The following is a 21,906-nucleotide window of genomic DNA, read 5'->3' as shown; positions in this document are numbered from 1 at the left end:
AATGCTGCCAGACAGACACCCCGATGGCCTGATTTTCTACATTTTTCCCTGGGACTTTATTTATTTATTTAAAATTATACTTACAGATGGATGTGTGTTGAGCATGAAAATGTCTAGCTCAAAGCCATAATTGAACCAGAAATGTAGACATTTTTTTTCTGATTTGATGATGGCTATGAGCTAGACGAATCATGAGACGTTTTCAGCAAATGTTTCAACTCGGACTTAAACGTCATATTGAGAATGGCCCCTCCACTGAGCTATGGCCACTGTAGTACCAACCCCGTGGCACGAATGCCAAAATGGAAGAACACTAAGGGTACTGCAGTCTGACACGATCATCCACTTCCATTGAAGCCTGGGAAGCAACTTTTTCTCTCTTTGCCACACCTGGGCTTTGACATGAAACACAGATTAGAACAGTCACATGTCATGATATTCTGTTGCTATGAAACCAATGTGTTGGAAATACATTTTTGTCTGACACCAAATGCGTTATGTGGTCTAGAGGGAAAGAGCCCCAGCCGATATTTCCCTTACGTTCAAAAGCGATGGGAGACTCCGGTGGTAGGGTTTTCATAGGCTGTATAGTGGGACAGAAGGCTTCAACTAAGATGCTTTCTTCTTCCTCCAACTCATCTAACAACGACACCACAGCCTGGAAGATGGCACTGGAATCTAGTTTGGGATGAATGAAAACCTTCTGTATCCTTCTGCTCCAGCGCCAGCCAGCTGGCTTCACTACCACCTGCAAAAAAGAGGAAGCTCTCAGAGCAAGCCCTGTGTCCAAACAATACATCTGAGATTTCTTTCTTTATTTTTTTTAGCATATCTATTCCACTTACGGCTAAGCAGATTACAAGTTACGTAAAATTGCATTGTCTTAGGGCGGCTGCATTGTCGCGTTAACAGAGACAGGTAGAAAGGGCCTCAGTAAAAAGATCAAACAATTCGAGGCAACCAACCATTTAACTGAGGTTCTATAACGGTCAACTTAGTAAGTTAATAAATTACTATCAAAAAATTAAAACTATAACAAAGAAAACAAAGTAAAAAAAATAAAGCAGGTGAAAAATAGAATTTTTAAAAAAACTAAAATAAAAGATGGAGGCAATGTAGCCCACATCCTAATTGGACACCATCTTGAAAAAATAAAAAAAACCAAAACATAGCATTAATCAACTGCTAGATAACCCCTTGCCATTAAGAACATTCTCAAGTAATCTTGAGCTAGCAAAGGAGTGCTTCAAGCCTAGATGACAGAAAAGGTCAAACAGCTCGATGCGTTCCTTATGGGTGTGTTAGTATGTACCATATCTGTTTCTATGGGCTGTGGTGACCACAGCCTACCATGTAAATATGATTATTTTTTGCAGGACATCTCAGTGACTTTCTATTGCTGTCTACAGTCTTAAGCACCTAATCTTCTCGGCTGTTCTATGAGTCAGACCCGTCTCCACTTACATTCCAGGATCTGATAAGTTTGAGCTCCTGCAGGGTGACATTGCATGCCGTATGTAATGTGTGAATTATAGATATGCAGACTTTTACATTTCAAATACTCTTTTAATGTTTTGGGATTTTCAGTCCTGTATTTTTATGAAACCAAGATTACAAACCACAGAACGTTTCTGGAGTGAAGAGTGCCTGATGTGTTGAATTTAGCTAGCATCCTGGTTATAGAGGAGGGGTGCTGGGATACTATCCAGTCCCAGCCCTTGTGCATACCCTCTATTAAAGGCAGCTGCAGAAACTCAAAAGTGACGTAGAGAATTTTTGTTGTTGAAATCTGGAGTCACTTCACTGGGAGCAACATTTTACTTGAGACATCCTTGCAAGTGTATTATTTGCTACCGTTCACTCAAATATGTTTTCTTTGAACCACAACAGTTAACAGCTTTTCTGGCTATGTCTCGACTGGATAAAGAGAAATCAACAGCTCCATAATCATATATCTGCCCATTTCTCAGTTTTGTCTGTATATTATCTTCTAATAATAATTTCTTTTGCTCGCTTTAATGTAATCTTGGATCCACATTTTGAGGACTTAGGAATCAAGGAAACTCTTATATCTTGGCATCCCAAGTCCTCTAAATTTTCTTCACACTTCTACCTCTAACCCTCTGTTGTAGTTCCTTCCTATTTCTCCTACTGTAAACCGCGTCGAGCTCTACGAACGTGGAGATGATGCGGTATACAAACCTAAGGATTAGATTAGATTAGACTTGAGTTGGTTGAAAGAATTTTCCTGTATTTAGTTTTTTATTTGGATTGAATATGATTTATATTGGATATAGGTCATATCTTTACTAACTTACTTTCTGTACAAGTGATTACTTGGTATGTCATTTGAAAAATTAATAAAATAATTAAGAATTAAAGGCAGAATTGTAAGGAGGTTCTTCATAAACAGTAGGATCAATCTGTTATTCTCAGGTGCCATTGACTCGTGCTTAAGTCCTAGCGACTCGATGAACACCATCAAGTTTTCAGGGCAGAATACAGAAGTAGGTTGCCAGGCCTTTCGTCTGCGCAGCATAGATTCAATGTTGTCGCCACTTGTCGCGTCAAGCGCAATCCTCTGCCTCCAACTCTGCCCATCTGCTGCTGCCCAGACGGGTGGTACATTGTTAGTCTGACATCTGTCCTGAAACCTGTCCGCCTCGGGAGGCCCTGCTGGTAGTGAAACTACAGACGGCACAGCTTCCAGCTTCTCAGATGCGCGCACGTCCCAGCGGCACAGCGAGCCCATGTGCCGAGATATCGTCTAGAAAAACATTTTATAAATTTACCACAAAGAGGAAAAAAGGCCTCAAATGCACTAGTGCCCAAACATTTCAAAAGACAGGTTAAACGGGGCTGTGAATTTTATCATTGGTCTTGAAAAAAAAAACCTCTTACAAAAATTGCTTATTTCCTTTTTTTCCCTTTTGCAAAAACCACTTCCTTCCTTTTTTTTTTTTCTTTAATACAAGAAGTTTGCATGTTGTGTGCCAAATACATGTGTTTCTATCTTCTTTTTTTTTTACTTTGCCATCCTTAACCAGTTAATTCGTACTGATTGGAATCACACAGCAGGTCATGGGCCAAACAATATTCAAAACAGGGGCAGCAAAGAATATAGCTGAAGGAACACGTGAACTTTATTCCCGACGGTAGCTTGGAAAAAAGAAGGCTGAGGGGAGATATGATTGAAGTCTACAAAATCGTGAGTGGAGTAGAACGGGTACAAGTGGATCGATTTTTCACGCCGTCTAAAATTACAAACAGGCCAGGCCGACGATCGTTTCGAGGCCGGTAGCCACTGCTTCAGGGCCTTAGCACCAAATCCAGGCTATCTATACGCAGATCCTAACTGCTGCTTTCAACAGGCACTCAAAATTTTGTCCAAAAATCAAAGGATGGAAAAGTACTGACATCTAAACAAAAATCATAATGACATCACTAAGGGGTTAGGATCTGCGTACTGATAGCCTGGATTTGGTGCTAAGGCCCTGAAGCAGTGGTTACTGGCCACGAAACAATCGTTGGCCTGGCCTGTTTGTGTTCAGTGGTTTTAACCATTAATCATTCTCGGCTATTTTTTTGCTCCTACCTGCTAACTTTAAACTTATGTGAAAGTTTTTTGCCTATGATGCTTGGGTAGAAGAGTATGAGTACACCTTTCTGTTTGTCTGAGGCTTTTCTTTCGCTTAAGTAGAAACATAGAAACAAGCAGCAGAAAAGGGCTATAGCCCACCAAGTCTGCCCATTCCAAGTATCCCCTCCCCTGAATTTACTCCCTTAAAGATCCCACGTGAGTATCCCATTTTCTCTTAAAATCCGTCACGCTGCTGGCCTTTATCACCTGGAGTGGGAGTCTGTTCCAATGATCCACTACTCTTTCGGTGAAGAAGTACTTCCTGGAGTCGCCATGAAACTTCCCTCCCCTGATTTTCAGCGGATGCCCTCTGGTGGTCGAGGGTCCCATGAGCCAGAAGATATCATCTTCGGACTCGATGCGTCCTGTGATGTACTTATATGTTTCAATCATATCTCCCCGTTCTCTTCTTTCCTCAAGTGAGTACAGCCGCAATTTTTTAAATCTTTCTTCATACATGAGATCCTTGAGCCCCAAGACCATCCTGGTGGCCATTCGCTGAACCGACTCGATCCTCAGCACATCCTTTCGGTAGTAGTAAGCTAGCTTTCTTGGCTTGTGTGGTGCTTTTGTTTTGGAGTGATATTTTTGAATTTTTGTATTCTCTAATTTGGCACACAGCAGGTGAATTCTTGTATTACAGAAAAAAAGAAGAAGAAAAAGGAAGGAAGTGGGTTTTTTTGTAAAAGAAAGAAAAAAAAAAAAAAAAAAAGGGAAAGAAGCAATGTTTGTAAGATCAATTCAGTGAGTTGTGTTTTTTTTTTTTTTAAGACCAATGATAAAGATTCACAGCCCCATTTAACATGTCTTTTGAAACTTTTGGGCACTAGGGCATTTGAGGTCTCTTTTTCCTCACTGTGGTAAATGTATAAAATATTTTTCTAGACTGTAGCTATCTTATCCCCTCTTTTATAAAGGCGCACTAAGCGTCTTAGCGTGCGCTAAATGCTCATGCACCCGTCATAGTCTACGTACGCATTAGCATTTATTTAACGCGCACTAAGATGCTTAGCGCGCCTTTGTAAAAGGACCCCTTAGTGATGTCATTCTGATTTTTGTTTAGATATCGGTACTTTTCCGTCATTTGATTTTTGGACATAATTTTGAGCGCCTTTTATAGAATACTGCTCCACCTTTCTTTCTGTTTCTTTCCAGGTTTTTTTTAGGCAATATATCTATAATAATAAAATGCTAGCCGCGCATGCGCACTCTCGCCCCGTGTTCCCTAAGATATGATCTGTCACGCTAGGCGAGAGTGCGCATGTGCGGTGCACGCCACCAGCCGACGATTGCCTCCACAAGCCTGCTCCCAGCCAGCTGACGATCGCCTCCACAAGCCGGGACTGGGGCACAAAGAGCGCCTTCTGCTTCCACCCCCCGGGACGAACTGAAAAACGGAGCCGAGAGGAGTCCAGCAACTTTCCGAACCGGCTCTTGCGATGACCCTGCTGCCCGGGACCCAAGTCCTTTGCCGCCCCACCCTTCCCTTCCCTTCCCGTGGACCCGACTACGAACCTGGCGATTCCAGCGTGTGCAGCAGTCTTCACACGCTGCTTCGGGCCCTTCTACTGCCCTGATTTGCTCTGCCGCGTCTCTGATGATGTCATCAGGGACGTGCCAGAGTAAATCAAGGCAGTAGAAGGACCCGAAGCAGCGTGTGAAGAGTGCCGCACACGCTGGAATCGCCAGGTTCATAGTCGGGACCGCGGGAAGGGAAAGGGGGGTAGAGGAAAAGCTAATGCTGCTGCACAGGGAAGTGATGTGGGGGGAGAGAAATGGAGGGGGAGGGAATGCTGCTTTGGACAGACAGACAGACAGAGAGAGGAAGGGAGACAGAAAGAAAAGAAGAAAGACACAGCGGCAGGGAGATACACAGAAAGACAGACCGACAAAGGGGCCAGGGATAGAGAGAGACAGAAAGAAAGACAGCGGGAGGAAGAGAGAGACAGAAATAAAGACAGACAGACATATATTCTAGCACCCGTTAATGTAACGGGCTAAAATACTAGTATATATATAAACTAATCCTTTATGTGTGCATTAACACGTAAAACAGTTTAGTAAAAGGGTCCCCCAAAATAGCTCTCTCCAGTCTGTCCTGACTCTACCAGTTGTTCAGCTGTTCTAGACGGAACCAGCACTGTTGCCAAAGCCGCCTTGCTTACGGTCAGTGTCAATGTCAAATAAGGTATGACTAATATTGACACAGTAATATAATGCTGTCTGACAAATCACAATGCTTGATTTGTGATTTTTCATAATACTTTCAGAAGCAATTAGAGGTACTTCGTGATAAAGACCCTGCATGTTGTATTATGTGGTCTCAATCAGTGGCGCGGTGAGGCTGAGAGAAATGCGCGTAGTCAAATATACGCAGACACTTGCACCTAGGACATTTGCGCACAGCTGTATAAGGTGCAAGACAGACGCACGAGGACAAACACGCGCAAGTCTACATCGCGCTAGACCAAAAACGCGCAGGAATTTTACGTGCAGGAGAAACGCATGGGAATGGGCGCAGACCTGCTACAGACAAAGTTCTAGCGAGATCCCACTCACCAAGACCAGTACCTGTAACAGACAAAGTCATGCAGAGAAAGAAGGGCGTGCTGTTCTCAGCACGTATAAAAAGAGCGTACGTAACCATAGTAACGAAAATGCACCCATGTGACCCAGGGTAACGTTGCAACATGTTCTTTAGTGTGTAAACGTAGGACGTGCGTACGTCATGCGTACATTTCTGACGTGCATACACCATTTATATCGCACGTGATTGTCTTGTGCTTGATTGTCTAGCGCTATTTTTGTCCTGCACGCGATTGTCTCACGCTCATTTATCTTGAGCGTGATTGTCTCATGCACATTTGTCATGCGTGCATTCGTTTTGTGTGTGATTGTCTCGCGCACGTTTGTCCAGGGCGCAAATGTCTGCACGCATTTGACTTGCCACCGGCTGAGAGGCGCCTGGGGCTGTGGCACCCCTCCCCTGCCTCCATCCCCCGCTCCTTCCTCGATCCCTCCTGCCCCGCGCGCACCTCCTTCCCCCGTACCTCTAGTTGTTCATCGCCACGAGCAACACCTTCAATGTGCTCCTCGCAACCCTGTCGGCTCTCCATCTGACATCAGTTCCCATGCATGACACCCGGCGAGGGGGGGGCGGAAAGGAGGAGGGATGCCGTTGCCCCCATCAACATGACACCTGGGGTGTACAGCCCCCCCGCTCCTCCTTACTATGCCATTGGTCTCAATGAACTAAAGTCAGTGTTGCACTACATACGAAGTAAGAATACTTGAGTTCATTGTTAAAGCAAGGACATTTGGGGACATGTTTGCCCTGGATCGGTAGCATGGAATATTGCTACTCCTTGGGTTTGGCCTGGTACTAAGGACCTGGATTGGCCATCGTGAGAATGGGCTACTGGGCTTGATGGACCATGTGAGCCAAGTATAGGACAATTAAGCCACTGTTACATCACTGATGAGGTTGGCTCTGAGGCACTGTGGACTGAGGCATTATGACATCACAATCTCAGCTGTGGAATGTTGCTCTCATTGGGGTTCTGGAATCTTGATATTCTTTGAGATGTTGGAATGTTGCTACTCTTTGGGTTTTGGCCAGGTACAAATGACCTGGATTGGCCACCGTAAGAATGGGCTACTGAACTTGATGGACCATTGGTCTGACTCAGTAAGGCTATTCTTATGTTCTTATTATTGAAGGACATTTTAGGGCATTTAGTATATTTGCTAGTCAATAATCATTCATGTGATCACCAGCAGCCAATAAGACTTCCATTTTTTCCTAGTTCACTAATGCATTTTGAATGTCTCATATAGTCTTGGGGGCTACAGTTCTATCATTACCTGGTTTGTGTATGCCATCAGGCTGCACTGCAGGAACTGACTGATTTCCTCCTGGATGAGGTTCTCCTGCCCCTCCTTCTTGCTCAGCTCCACTATCTTTACAATGCTCTCACCGGCTGTGGTGCACAGGGGGGGCATTAGTTTCTTGTAGGTTAATGCCAAGGTGGCAGGCACACCCAAACCGTGTTGATCCAGCAGGAGCCGTGTTAGGAGCTTGTCCTCCAGCAAGCGGGTGAGCTCAATGGTGTTACCAGTGGGACACTCCAGGCCCCTTCCCAACTCAGTGGCTGCCTGCCACTCCTCCTCATACCGACCAAAGGATCCAGTGAAGTAAGTCACCCAACGTGGTGGCTCAAACTCGTCCAGATAGGTTTTACCTCCATGATCAAATGTTATGGCCTTGTTGACAAGAAGAGTATATTCACTCTGGTGGGAATTGGAGGGAACCTTGGAGAACCAGGTGGAGGAAAGACACAGCAATATGTATCCTGAAAGAAAAGGAAAAAGGAGAGAGGGAGAAAGAGAGAAACCAACATAGGATGAGAAACAATGTCAGTGAGACAGAATAACACAAAGAAATAGTGATGGGGTAAAGTGAGAAGAAGATTAAGAGACAATTGTAGATGAAAATAGGCAGAAAGCGGAAAAAGAGAGAAGGAAAACCACAAAGAAAGATAATAATATTTTTTAAAATTTATCATTTCGTCAAGGGTGCAATAACCACATTGCTCCAGAGAAACCCTGGATTCTTCAGATGCTATCACCAGTATGACTTTTCCAGTAAATCCTAAAACAGCTGCTACCCTGCAATGAATCACAGCCTAGTTTCGTGCGATTAGCTGGAGCCAGTCTTGGATTTGGGATGGTTATAGATTCAGTAAATCAAAGTGCCTCTGCACTCTTAACGTTGAGTTTCCCAACTGTCTTCGGTTAGTGGCAGTCCGTGCTCTCGGCGTGTATTTATTTACACACATGTAGAATACACATGCATATATACGCAGTCAGCATGCTTCTCCTTTGACTGGGCTCTGAACAAATATTTGAGGGTGAGGAATTTCTTACAGCTGTCAAATGCTCGGCCTGTTTATCTTAGGAGCAAAAGTTGTGGCCTTAAGCAATGCCCGATTGCCATCCCCAGTCAATAACACTGACGTAATGGAAAGGTGCTCCCGGCTCTTGAGGAGGTGAAGGGGGGAGGGTGGGCGAGAAACAGACAGAAAGAACGAAAGGTCAGATGACCACTACAGTCCAGCTTCATCAGCTTATACTCACCTCCCTTTTGTAGCCTCCTAGATTTATGCATGTGATTCAGCATTTATATCCATCCTCACATAGGGTTACCAGATTTTCCAAATAGAAACCCAGACACATGGCCCCGCCCCATTATGCCTCCCCCGGCCCCGCCTTGCTCCTCCTCCAGTCCGGCCGGAGCACGGGGCTTTCCAAAACTGGGTTTTGGAAAGCCCGGGCACCCGGGTAGTCTTCTAAAAAGAGGGCATGTCTGGGTTTCCCCGGCCGTCTGGTAACCCTATCTTCATGTACGTAAACGTGCCCTCTCACACAGCAGCGTAGCAAGAGAAGGAGGTGCCCGGCATCGCCGAGCTGTTTGCCCCCTCACTCTTCCCTGCCATGACCACCCTTCTATTCCTTCCCTGCCATGTGTGCCTCCCCCGGTACCTTTTAAAATCTTCACCAGAAGCAGCAAGCAGCATCTCCAGCCTGCTGCTTGTGCTTGCCTCAGCTCTCAGGAAAGCTGCCAAAACACTGTTCTTTAACTGAGTTCTGAGCTTTTGTTTGTCTTATTCTTGATTTTATTTGTTTTTATTCATTATGCATGTTTCTGTATAACTTGTTCTGGGCTTTACTAGAAGGATAGGGGAAACATCAAATTAAATAAGTAAATAAATCTATATCCATATTAACTTTGCTGCAGTTATACATATTTGGGTCTATATTGAGCCAGTGGCATCAGTGTTTATATAATAGAACCATAAATTCAGTGCCAGGACATATCTGGGTACTGCTACTAATAGCCAGGTCAGTAGCTTTAACCGGACATTATGTGAGTACAGCCAATAAATCATTTATAAGTTTGCATGTATAGGCCCCTCCCAAGATGCATTGGGAGGGGGAGGCCCGTCATTCTGAACCAGCAGCTCTATAGGCAAGAGGGAGTGGGCTTCCCTCCTGCCAATTGTCAGGGGGGTTGTCAGGGGATGTGGGGAGATGTCGGGGCATGTCAGGGGGAAGGGTGTAGGGGATTGATGGGTGTGAGGGAGGGAGGGAGGGAGAGACACATTTTTTTATCTCCCTGCTGATTCAGCTGATCCTGGCAGGAGAATCCACGATCAGCTGAGCCGGCAGGACTCCACAAAACTGGTTCGGCTGATTGGGATTTCCCTGCCATGATCAGCTGATGGGAAGCCTTTCAGACAAGGTAGTTGGGTACGCCTGAAAAATTTGCTTTTGTGCATTTTTCATGTGGACATTTTTTATTTGAGAATTGCCAAAAAAGATAGATATGCTAAGGCCCAAAACGTCTACATGGGTCATTCTCAAAAATAAAAGATAGGTGTCTGGCTGTTTTGAGAATGGGCATTTTCTCTACTGGACTTCTGGATGTTTTCCCACAATGTCCAACTTAGTGTACAGGGGTGAAAAAATGTATTCTGTGCAGCCATGCACTTGCATTGTACCTGCTGGTTGCCCTGGCAACCAGGGTAAACATTCCAGATGCTGCTGTTGCCGGTGAGAGTCACCTGGGAGGGAGCTATGATAATGAGTGAAGTCTGTATTACGTTGTTCTGAAATTTGGTTGATTCCTCGAGTGTTCGCCTTGAAACCTTTTCCCTAAACGTTTTAGGGAGACTGGGTGAGGTTTAAAGGAAAGAAATCAACCTGGTAAGAAAACTGAATGGTGAAAGACAGAGAGGAGTGGCTGATAGAGCGAACATAAGAACATAAGCCGTGCCTCTGCTGGGTCAGACCTGAGGTCCATCATGCCTAGCAGTCCGCTCACGCGGCGGCCCATCAGGTCCAGGACCTGTATACTAGCTTTCTATATATACTCTTCTATCCCCTTTTCCTTCAGAAAATTGTCCAATCCCTTCTTGAACTCCAATACCGTACCCTGTCTTATCACTCCCTCTGGCGTTCCAGGTGTCCACCACCCTTGGGTGAAGAAGAACTTCCTAGCATTGGTTCTGAATCTGTCCCCTTTTAATTTTTCAGAATGCCCTCTCATTCTTGTAGTTGTCGACAGTTTGAAGAATCTGTCCCTCTCCACTTTCTCTATGCCCTTCATGATTTTGTAAGTCTCTATTATATCCCCTCTAAGTCAACCTTTAAAGATAAGTGTTGCCAACATTCGATATTACTTTGTTTTTTTGTTGAATACATTGATTTTGAATTTGATGTTATAAGGAGAGAATAAGGGGATCTTTTCCAGATAAGCCCCGCCAAAAAGTTAACCCCCGCCACCCAAAAAAAAAAAGTAAAAAAGAGGCGCAATCTGTAGAAAGTAAAGTGGGGGGGGGTTCCCCCCCATGCCCCCCCCCCCCCCGTCGGAGCCCTTAAAAAAATGGTCCACAGTTTCCATCTTCACTGGTTAAGGTTGCATGCGCTGGGAAAAGGTGGCGGGGCTTAACTTTCGGCGCGTCCATTTTTTCCATTAGTGGCGGGGCTTATCTGGAAAAGATCCGAATAAGGAGTTTAGATTTGGCAAATGTGAGGAAACAAGGACTTAAGAGTCATAATTGTGAGTTAAACCAGTCTAACTCTTTCACATAAGGTAGGCAGGGTGGTGTATACATGATTAGAGCTGTGATCCCTGGATGGGGATCTGGAATAACATAATGTTATACGAGATCCTATAATATGAGTAACAGAGGCACTGTGATATACCAACCCTGCTAGTTTAATATAGTTTGAAGGATTTTTTTTTCAGCTGAGTTGATTCAATTGATAATTAAGATAAACTGAGGAATGTATTAATACAGTGTACTTTGCTCTGAATACTATACTGAGTTAACTTCGAGCGTGAGCAAGAGCATTATTAAATCCCTTTTCTGATACCTAGGAAAGTAAGGTTTGACAGCTCAGACCCTCCTCACACACACAAATTAAAATAAAAAAGATTGAAGATTCTAAATTATAATTTCCATTTTGCCACCTATTTGGACGTCGAATCCCAGGCTCGTTTTGAGTTTGAGGAGGTGGTTGCTTCGCTGTCCCAGCTTCGACTTCAGTTGATGCAATCTTCCTATGACCAGTGTCTGGGTCCGGATCACTTTCCGAAATCGTGCCGGCCTTGCTCCACTCTGACAGCGCGAGCGTTTAAGCGTCGCTGTCTTCTGTGGGAGTCCATGTTCAAGATGGAAGCTGCGTTGGATCCTTCAGCTTCGACATCGACTGGTGCTTCGACTCCATCTGCGAAGCCCTTGGCCTCCCCGGCTGTTTCGAGTCTTCTGAAACCGGCATCGTTCACGCCGGTTTCGGCCTCGACCTCGGCGCCGGTGCCTTCCTCCATCTCCTAGGACCAGGTACCGACCCCTACTGTTCCACCGGTGGTGCTCAAAGTGCCGAAGGCTGGCAAGCAAAAGCACTCGGCACCGAAGGAGCGCGGAGACCGTGCGGAAGGGCCCCCTTTTGGTGCGGATCCCTCCATATTGGCTTCGTTGCGGTCCCTCCTGCTGTGTCTTACAATCATCCGACAAAGCTAACCCCTCTTCCCTGCAGAGGGAGAGATGCCCGCTCTGTCCCACTGTTGCCCAACCCCCTGAAAACTCCCCCCATGCCCCCAACGCCCCCTCCCTGCCTCTCCCTCCCTTATTCAAGAAGTCCAGCCGGAAGGACATCTACCTGCTCTGGCTGGCAGGACTGCCTCTTAGAAAATAGTAGGCCTTCCCCTTCCTGGGGTATCCTGGGATGCGCTGAGGAGGGGCCTATGGCTCTGATTGGTCAAGGTTGCTTAATGCCCCTCCTCTCCCGCTGCCAGGGGTGGGTGCTGGGAGGTTGTGCAATGTGATGGGAGAGAGTGGGTATCTCTCCCGCTGCCAGGGTTTTTTGGGAGGTTGTGTGACGTGACAGGAGAGTGAGCATCTCTCCTGCTGATCTTTGATTTGGGTTTGTTTGTTTTTTATTTTATTTTTTATAATTCTTTATTCATTTTCAAAATTACAATAAGTGTTATATATGTTCAATCACATTAACAATAAATACATCACTTAAAAACTATCATTGGTACATTACATAAACTCTTATCCCTCCCCCCTTCCTACCCCTCCCTACCATATATTCTATTATTTTATAGACTATGTAATAATAAAATATCACCCCCTTCACTATTATACTGATAAATTTAAGGGAACTAATCCGTACAATATTTTGTTAACGATTTCCACACATCCTGAAATTTCCTGAAATATCCCCGCTGAATTGCAATAAATCTTTCCATCTTATAGATATGACATAAAGAGTTCCACCAAAAATTATAATTTAATCTTCTCCAATCCTTCCAATTATATGTAATTTGTTGAATGGCAACACCAGTCATTATTATTATAAGTAATAATTTATTGTTGTTCGCAGAAATCTGACTTTTTGCTCTCATTTCCATACCAAATATCACAGTATCATAGGATAATGCTACTGGGTTATCTAATAAACTATTAATTTGGCCCCAAATTGATTTCCAAAAATTTATAATAAACGGGCAATAAAATAATAAATGATCTAAAGTTCCTGCTTCTAGATGACAGTGCCAACATCTATTAGAGAAAGAGCTATCTAATTTTTGCAATCGAACAGGGGTCCACAACGCTCTATGTAACAGAAAAAAACAAGTTTGTCTCATAGACATAGTTTGTTTTTTTTTTAAATGTGGGTATATTCTGCGCATGTGCTGATCGCTACCACCAGCAACTCATCTCAAGTAAATTTAGCGAGCCTACACTCCGCTCCGTGAACCTCATTTGTATGTGCTGTTTTTGGAGAATGAATCTTCCCCAGAGAGAGGAGAAGCCTTTTTTGTTTATTTTGCTTACACTACAGCGCGAGCATAGGGCTGGAGAGGGCAAAGGGGGGGCTGGGGAGGCTGAAGAGGCTACAAAATAAACCCACCTGGATGTTTGAAATAAACGCCCTATTGGGCGGGAAAAGTGAATTGAATTGAATTGAAAAAAATCAATTCAGTAGGCCAAATTGAATCGATTCGAAGGTCTTGTCCCCGAATTGGCCAGCACTATTGTGCACAGCGACTGAAATGCAATTGCATTTGGGTAATGGTATGAGTCTTCGGCTGAGGGACAGCTATGGGCTGTGCCTTCAGGTCCCCGCTGAAGTGCCCACTTATACTATCTGAAATGAGAGTTTGGAGGGATTCCAAGAAGAAACAATTTGTTCTCGGTGTTCTGGACGCCAGATATTCCAAGACCCTGGAACACATTGATTTGTCTGTCTGGAAACAGAACATAGTGATCAGGCACATTCTGGTCTGATTTCTTCTGTGGGAAAAGAGGAGCCAGCAGTTTCCAAAAAGGGCTCTAGCATAAGGCGATCGAAGGGTAGCCCTGGAGAGTTTACATAAATTACTAAAAATTGTTGTTCAAATTTTTTAGTAGTGATAGTGAATTTCCGTGAAAGATTAGATACCCCCCCCCCAGTGTAATAATTTTGATTTTACCTAAATATGTGGGATGAAATCCTATTTTCATTTTTTTTTCCCTTCTATACAAGTGGATTCTTAATAGGCCAAATCGGATCGAAAATAGGCCAATTCTTAAAATAGTGAATTCTGAAATGTATTTGGAAACATAAAAACTGAAGCTAAAAACCACACTTTTCAAGAAATTCCTGAAGCAGCAATAACTCCACGACCTCTTAGTAACTCTAAAACTGACATTTGATCTACCCATTACTGCACTAATAATAACAAAAGAATCTCCACTATGACCACCTATTAACTCTCTTACAAACCACCTCACCCTCAACAACCCGCTAAATGTTTATAAGATCTACAACTTACCTCTCTAGCTAATCATTGTAACTCTGTTTTTTTTAAATTAACCTTTTGTAATCCGCCTTGAACCGCAAGGTAATGGCGGAATAGAAATCCCTAATGTAATGTAATGTAATGTAATTATTTTTTTAAAATGTTTTTAATATATGTGTCCTTGTACATCCCTGACATAGGCAACATGCTGAAACACGGACCATGTCAGGTCCCTAATAAACAGTACTTTCTGATCCTCTTTGTGTGGCCAACATAAGAATTGCCGCTGCTGGGTCAGACCAGTGGTCCATTGTGCCCAGAGGTCCGCTCCCGCGTCGGCCCTTAGGTCAAAGACCAGTGCCCTAACTGAGTCTAGCCTTACCTGCGTATGTTCTGGTTCAGCAGGAGCTTGTCTAACTTCATCTTGAATCCCTGGAGGGTGTTTTCCCCTATAACAGGCTCCGGAAGAGCGTTCCAGTTTTCCACCACTCTCTGGGTGAAGAAGAACTTCCTTACGTTTGTACGGAATCTATCCCCTTTCAACTTTAGAGAGTGCCCTCTCATTCTCTCTACCTTGGAGAGGGTGAACAACCTGTCTTTATCTACTTTGTCTTGAGTCCCTGGAGGGTGTTTCCCCTATAACAGATTCCGGAAGAGCACTCCAATTTCTACCACTCTCTGGGTGAAGAAGAATTTCCTTACGTTTGTTAGGAATCGATCCCCTTTTAACTTTAGAGAATGCCCTCTTGTTCTCCCTACCTTGGAGAGGGTGAACTTGTTTTTATCTACTAAGTCTATTCCCTTCATTATCTTGAATGTTTCGATCATGTCCCCTCTCAATCTCCTCAATCTACACATTTATGTTGACTTTCCCTCTCTTTCTTTGTCCTAGTTTTCTGTATATCATGATAGCAATAATATCACTCCTAAACAATTTAATTGTGAGCCAGTTTGATGCTCAGGGAAGCACTGAACCCAGGATGATATTCCTGACTGTGATACGAGAGTAACCTGTGGTTTTTCGGCCTTTCATAAATTTGCTTAATCTCTTTTTAAAGGTGATTTACTGTTTGTCTCTACAACGTTCAGAGATAGTACATTTCCACAGGTTAATTCCGCACTCTTTGAAGGCGATCTTTCTCTTGTTTGTCCTAAACCAGCCATATGATGGTTTTATCAGATGTCTCTAGTTCTTATAAGGCAGAGTAAATAATAGTTGTGTATTTAACCTGTCATGATATTATGTGGCTCCATCATACTCGCTCAATTGTCTCTTTTCCAAGTGAAAGATCTCTAAACTTTTTTAAAGCTTTTCCTTATATGGAAGCTGTTTCATACTATTAGTCTTCATTTTTGACCTTCTCTGTAATATTATTTGCTCTCTAAGATAAGATAAACATAAAATTTAAGCATACTATGAAGGGGAAAATCCCTGAGCAGAAGAAAGAATGGCCAGTGTTTCCCACTCTTGAAGACACATCCAAGATGGCCAGAGCGGATATACACAATATAGATTTTCATACACTGGAGACAATGAATATGCAAATCTATGTCATATCCATTTTAGAAATCCCAAAAACCAGATTGGTTAGGGGGGCCTCCAGTATAGGGTTGGAAAACACCATGAGAGGTGATGAAATAGGAAGCAAAGCATTTAGGAAAGAGATTAATTCATTGAAGAAGAGGCTAGCCAATGAAAAGGATTGCTGCGAAGGAGAACTTGTGACAGCGGGGAGCTCAAACAAAGCTGGATAGTCGGCAGATCGGAAAAATGGCGGAGGCGTTCTCAGTGAAGCACTCTTCCAGTACATTCAGCCCGGCCGAGGGTGCTTGCTGCGGTCACGAGAAGGGGGGTCACCTACTGTCTTTTGAGGCAGAAAGCGGCAGTTAGGTGTTACAGACTTTAATGATAATAAATCTCCTTACTGATCCACTCACCAGGACACTGATTTCCTCCCTCTAAGAGCACAGACAGAAAAGAAGATGGTGCCCCCACGATGCAAACTGTGACATCTGACAAAGTGAAACCTGAAAAATGAAAAACAGATTGGATTAACCAGTACATGTTTGAACATCTATGGCTGGCACCTAGGATATACCCTTAGCAGTGTAGAAGTGTTGACCAAGCTAACAGGGTAGACTGGTAGGCCGCGTTTTGGATTTGAATTTTACATTGGCTCCTCCCTACTGTCACCTGTGTCACCTCTCAGGGCTCTGCATGGGATTAGGAGTTTGAAGAACCCCAGTCCGCTTTAAGATCTAACTTCATCATTGATCTCTCCTTTCAGTGGCGTAGCGAGAGTGAGAGATACTCCACCCCCATCCGCTACTTCCCAGCCCCCTCCTGCCGCCTGCACACACCCCTTCCTATCACCCGTACCTCTTTAACGTTCCCGGTGCAAGCAGCAACCCCGACCTTCTGCTCACGCCAGCATCGGCTCTTCCTCTGATGTCACTTCCCGGGCGCAGGTCCAGGAAGTGACATCGGAGGAAGAGCCAACGCTGGCGCAGGCAGCCGGTTGGGGTTCCTGCTCGCACTGGGAACGTTACAGAGGTATGGGGGAAGGGAAGGGATGCGCATGCAATAGTGGGGGGGGGGGGCATAGAGAAGCGCCCCCACCATGACTGTGCCTAGGCCAGACCCCCTCCCCCCCACCTTACTTCGACACTGTCTCCTTTGTTTCATTCACTGCATGGATCAAGCTGAGCCCAATTCTCCTGGACACAGCAGGTTCTGGAGTATTAACCACAGTCACAGCCCCCAAGAGACTCTGAAAAAGGGGAGCTTGCTTCCAGACTTCTCTCTGCTCAGGCAGGGAGACAGGAAGCGTGCAACGGCTTTCTTTTATACGGGCCATCCAATAGAAACCTGACCCCTCTGTAGCACACCTGCCACTTCAGTTTCTGCTGTAAAGTTACCAGGTTTTTGGCGGCTAATTCCGGGGCATGTTTTCCCCTGGCACAGTGAATGAGCAGTTTCTAACAGATCCGGAAAATTCTCTCCCAGGTATTTATTTATTTAATTTTCTATACCGTTCTCCCAGGGGAGCTCAGACAGGTTTACTTCAGGTACTCAAGCACTTTTCCCTGTCTGTCCCGGCGGGCTCACACTCTATCTAATGCACCTGGGTATTTGTTACCAACATCATCTCAAAATACGCAGTTTTCAGATTCTTAAGAAGATTATTTAAGATTTTTTAAAAATTACTACCAAAAATATATGGACTTGATTTAACGTATCTGGGATATGTGCTACTTAGAAGAGAAACAGCCACAAGCATAAAACAAATGAAGTAACTGACTTCAGCATTAGCTGGAACAGAAATCCTTTCTGAGTGGGACATGCCCACAAAACATAGTACCTTGAACTGGGGAGGAGTTCTCCAGTGGTTAGGGCAGTGGGCTGGGAACGGTTAATCTGGCTGGGTTGGAGGGCAGAGGGAAGTACAGAACAATCAAGCCATTGTGACATCACTGATGAGGTTGGCTCTTATTGGTGGAATGAGGCATTATGACATCACAATCTCAGCTCTGCTTCCCAATGACAAACAGGATGTCACGGATACAGTTAAGGGGAACGGTTAATCAGCTGGCTGGATTGGAAGGCAAAGTAGTGGGGTTAAAGATTGAAAGCTATATCAAAAAGGTGGGTTTTCAGTCATGTTCAAATCATGGCAGTAATCTGCAGCTCACTGCTAAATGTCACCCTTTTTATCAGCGAGTGAGCAGTGATTGGCTCACATACTGACAGGAGGGGTGACATTTAGCAAAAAATGTATTGAAATATCGACATCTGCATTGCTCCCCTTTCCCCCTCCCTCCTTCCCTGAACCAAAGAACCTGAACCTGGTGATCTAGTGGCTCCTTTCCTCCCATCCATGGTGACTCAACCCTCCCCCTACCCACAGTTGACAGTAATTCATTTTACCCTAGTGGCTCCCTCCCCTCCCTTATAAGGCAGACAGGCCCTTCCTGATGCATTGCATGGGGCAAAGCACCGCCATTTTTCAAGATGGTGGCACTAGAGGCAGGAGTGCGTGGACATTGCTCCTATTTCCCATAAAGGTTTGGAGGGTGGGCCTGAGGGAGGAGTCAGGAATGGGAGGATGCCATTAAATACCAGAGAGTAACCTAATGGCTCCTTGCAATCCTACACACAAGTCATTTAATTCTCCATTGCCCTCAGGTTCCAAAAACTTGAACTGTGAGCCCACTAGGGACATAGAAAGTAGCTGAATACAATCTGTAAACCACTTTGATTATTACACAGAAAGACAGTATCTCAAAGAATCTGATAAAAATAAGTAAGGGGGCTGGGAGGCAATGCCCTGAAATGCTTACCCAGGATCACTGTGGAACAGATTTTGGAGAGGGCTACCTGGGTTGATTTCAGGGATCCAGTTCTTACAGTATTTTTTTTAGGGGTATAATTGGTTCTGGGTTGGCCAGTATAATACAGTATATAGTTTTAGAAATCCCAAGGGGCAGGTTTCTTGGGGTCCTCACCTGTTCTGGGTTGCTTGGTTCGATCCACCGTTTCAGGAAGCCCTGCCCGTTGAAGGGTGCATTGCAGGAGATTATACATGGAAGCCACAGTGGCATTTTCGGAGCCGTCCTTAGAGCCTAAGGAAACATCTCTGGTGTGGTGCGATGCCCGGGTACTAGGGGAGGCGAGACTTAGATCTCCAAGGTCACAAAGTTCCACCTCTTTCGACATCACAGGACTGAGCCCATTAATCTGATCCAATGACAACTGCAGGAAGACATAAAAAAATCAGAATGGAAGTGTGAGTACTGGCGCCTGTGCACGGATGTGTGCTCATGCTGGGCATGGAGGGTGGGATTTTGAAGTCCCAACACCAGTGTTTTGCTAGTTACTCTTCAAAAGTAATCAATTACAGTCGCGAGTTACTTCTCAGCTTAAAGTAGTCTGGCTGGATGCTTAATGGATGTGAATTCGGTGCAGGAGCCCAGAATTCTGCATCAACATTCCAGAGTCAGATTGATATAATTTCCCATAGGCCTTTGCTGACATTAGTTATGGCAACCAAAACTACTGATTGCTAGCAATGCTAGGGCTGACGGATACTAAATAAGGGAATGCTTCCTGAATCAGTGCTCCCCAGAAAACTTAACATCACCTCCATAAGAGCTGTTAATTTTCCACGAATAACACAGTCTGTGAAGCACCAACATCTGTCGTATCCTTCCCTCTGTAATTCCCCCTCCTGATGCACCTTCTTGTCCAGTTTGTCTGTGTTGACTAGATTGTAAGCTCTTTGGAGCGGGGACTGTCTCTTCTGTGTTTTGATGTACAGTGCTGCGTATGTCTTGTAGCGCTATAGAAATGATTAGCAGTAGTAGAAGCTGCCTGAACGCTCAGTGACATCACAATGCATCTGGGTCATACCCACAATTCTTGATGACATCATAACAGAGCTGCATATGGTTTCCTCAGCACAGGAGAACTGATGCATCTTCTTGTCCAGTTTGTCTGTCTTGACTAGATGGTAAGCTCTTTGGAGCAGGGACTGTCTCTTCTGTGTTTTGATGTACAGCGCTGCGCATGTCTAATTACTAGTGACTTAATATCGCACAACATTGCCTGAGACTAGTGGTTGGGCTCAGAGATTAGGTGTGTAGATCCTGGCACTCATACAGGTCCCAGTGCGCTCATAGACTGGGAATGTGACTTCTGAAGTTACAGTCTTGTGTTCAAAGGGTGAAAGTATGAATCTTGGCTGTAATGCATTATTGCTGGATCCTGCTTTACTCAGCACTTAAAGAGGGGCGGAGGGGGGGGACATAATTATATTGAGAGTCTGTGATCATGAAATCCTACTAATCCAAAGAATGATAGAGGCTGAATGTCAACAGTAACATCAGCAAACTGTTCTGCACTGTTTCAGGAAACAGGTACTACAGGGTGAGGCACAAAAGTAAGCCCCTATAGATTTATGCCATTTTACCACTACTACTAATCATTTCTATAGCGCTACAAGACAAACGCAGCACTGTACATCAAAACACAGAAGAGACAGTCCCCGCTCCAAAGAGCTTACAATCGTCAAGACAGACAAACTGGACAAGAAGATGCATCAGTTCTCCTGTGCTGAGGAAACCATATGCAGCTCTGTTATGATGTCATCAAGAATTGTGGGTATGACCCAGATGCATTGTGATGTCACTGAGTGTTCAGACAGCTACTACTGCTAATCATTTCTAAAGCGCTACAAGACATACGCAGCACTGTACATCAAAACACAGAAGAGACAGTCCCCGCTCCAAAGAGCTTACCATCTAGTCAAGACAGACAAACTGGACAAGAAGGTCCATCAGTCCCCGCTCCAAAGAGCTTACAATCTAGTCAAGACAGACAAACTGGACAAGAAGATGCATCAGTTCTCCTGTGCTGAGGAAACCATATGCAGCTCTGTTATGATGTCATCAAGAATTGTGGGTATGACCCAGATGCATTGTGATGTCACTGAGCGTTCAGACAGCTTCTACTACTGCTAATCATTTTTATAGCGCTACAAGACAAAACACAGAAGAGACAGTCCCCGCTCCAAAGAGCTTACCATCTAGTCAAGACAGACAAACTGGACAAGAAGGTCCATCAGTTCTCCTGTGCTGAGGAAACCATATGCAGCTCTGTTATGATGTTATCAAGAATTGTGGGTATGACCCAGACATACGCAGCACTGTACATCAAAACACAGAAGAGACAGTCCCCGCTCCAAAGAGCTTACATTCTAGTCAAGACAGACAAACTGGACAAGAAGGTCCATCAGTTCTCCTGTGCTGAGGAAACCATATGCAGCTCTGTTATGATGTCATCAAGAATTGTGGGTATGACCCAGATGCATTGTGATGTCACTGAGCGTTCAGACAGCTTCTACTACTGCTAATCTTTTCTATTGCACTTCTAGACATGCGCAGCGCTGCACATCAAAACACAGAAGAGACAGTCCCTGCTCCAAAGAGCTTACAATCTAGTCAAGATAGACAAACTGAACGAGAGGGGGAATTACAGAGGGAATGATAAGACAGATGTTGATGCTTCATGGAAAGTTTAACAGGTGATGTTTTCTGGGGAGCACTGATTCAGGAAGCATTCCCTTATTTAGTATCCTCACCCCTAACAGAAGTTTTCTCAGCAACCGTTTTGAATTTCGATAAGAAATTTTACATTCTTATTTAGTCATCATACTTATGTATTGCTATTAAACAGCATTTCATTATCTTAATCCTTAAGGGCATAGAGAGAGATTTATCAAAATCCTTAAGGGCATAGAGAGAGTAAATAAGGACAGATTCTTCAAACTGAGGGGAGCCACAAGCACTAGGGGTCACTCAGAGAAATTGAAAGGGGACAGGTTTAGAACAAATGCTAGAAAGTTCTTTTTTA

General features: G+C 44.4%; 1 protein-coding gene across 5 annotated transcripts in view; it reads right to left on the bottom strand.

Annotated features, from left to right (window-relative positions):
• The window catches only part of CARNS1 (carnosine synthase 1), a 97,696-nt gene that overhangs the window by 33,564 nt on the left and 42,226 nt on the right, over positions 1–21,906 (bottom strand). For all 5 annotated transcript variants that reach the window (XM_033919996.1, XM_033919997.1, XM_033919995.1 and 2 more), the window contains 4 exons: positions 19,002–19,248; positions 16,434–16,523; positions 7,505–7,992; positions 541–748 (listed from right to left, as the gene is read on the bottom strand). In XM_033919996.1, the coding sequence (XP_033775887.1) occupies positions 541–748; positions 7,505–7,992; positions 16,434–16,523; positions 19,002–19,248 (1,033 nt within the window). The remainder of the gene's footprint in view (positions 1–540; positions 749–7,504; positions 7,993–16,433; positions 16,524–19,001; positions 19,249–21,906) is intronic.

This window comes from Geotrypetes seraphini, chromosome 14, assembly GCF_902459505.1.
Source record: "Geotrypetes seraphini chromosome 14, aGeoSer1.1, whole genome shotgun sequence".
Lineage (NCBI taxonomy): Eukaryota > Metazoa > Chordata > Amphibia > Gymnophiona > Dermophiidae > Geotrypetes > Geotrypetes seraphini.
This window is presented reverse-complemented; position numbering and strand designations above follow the sequence as displayed.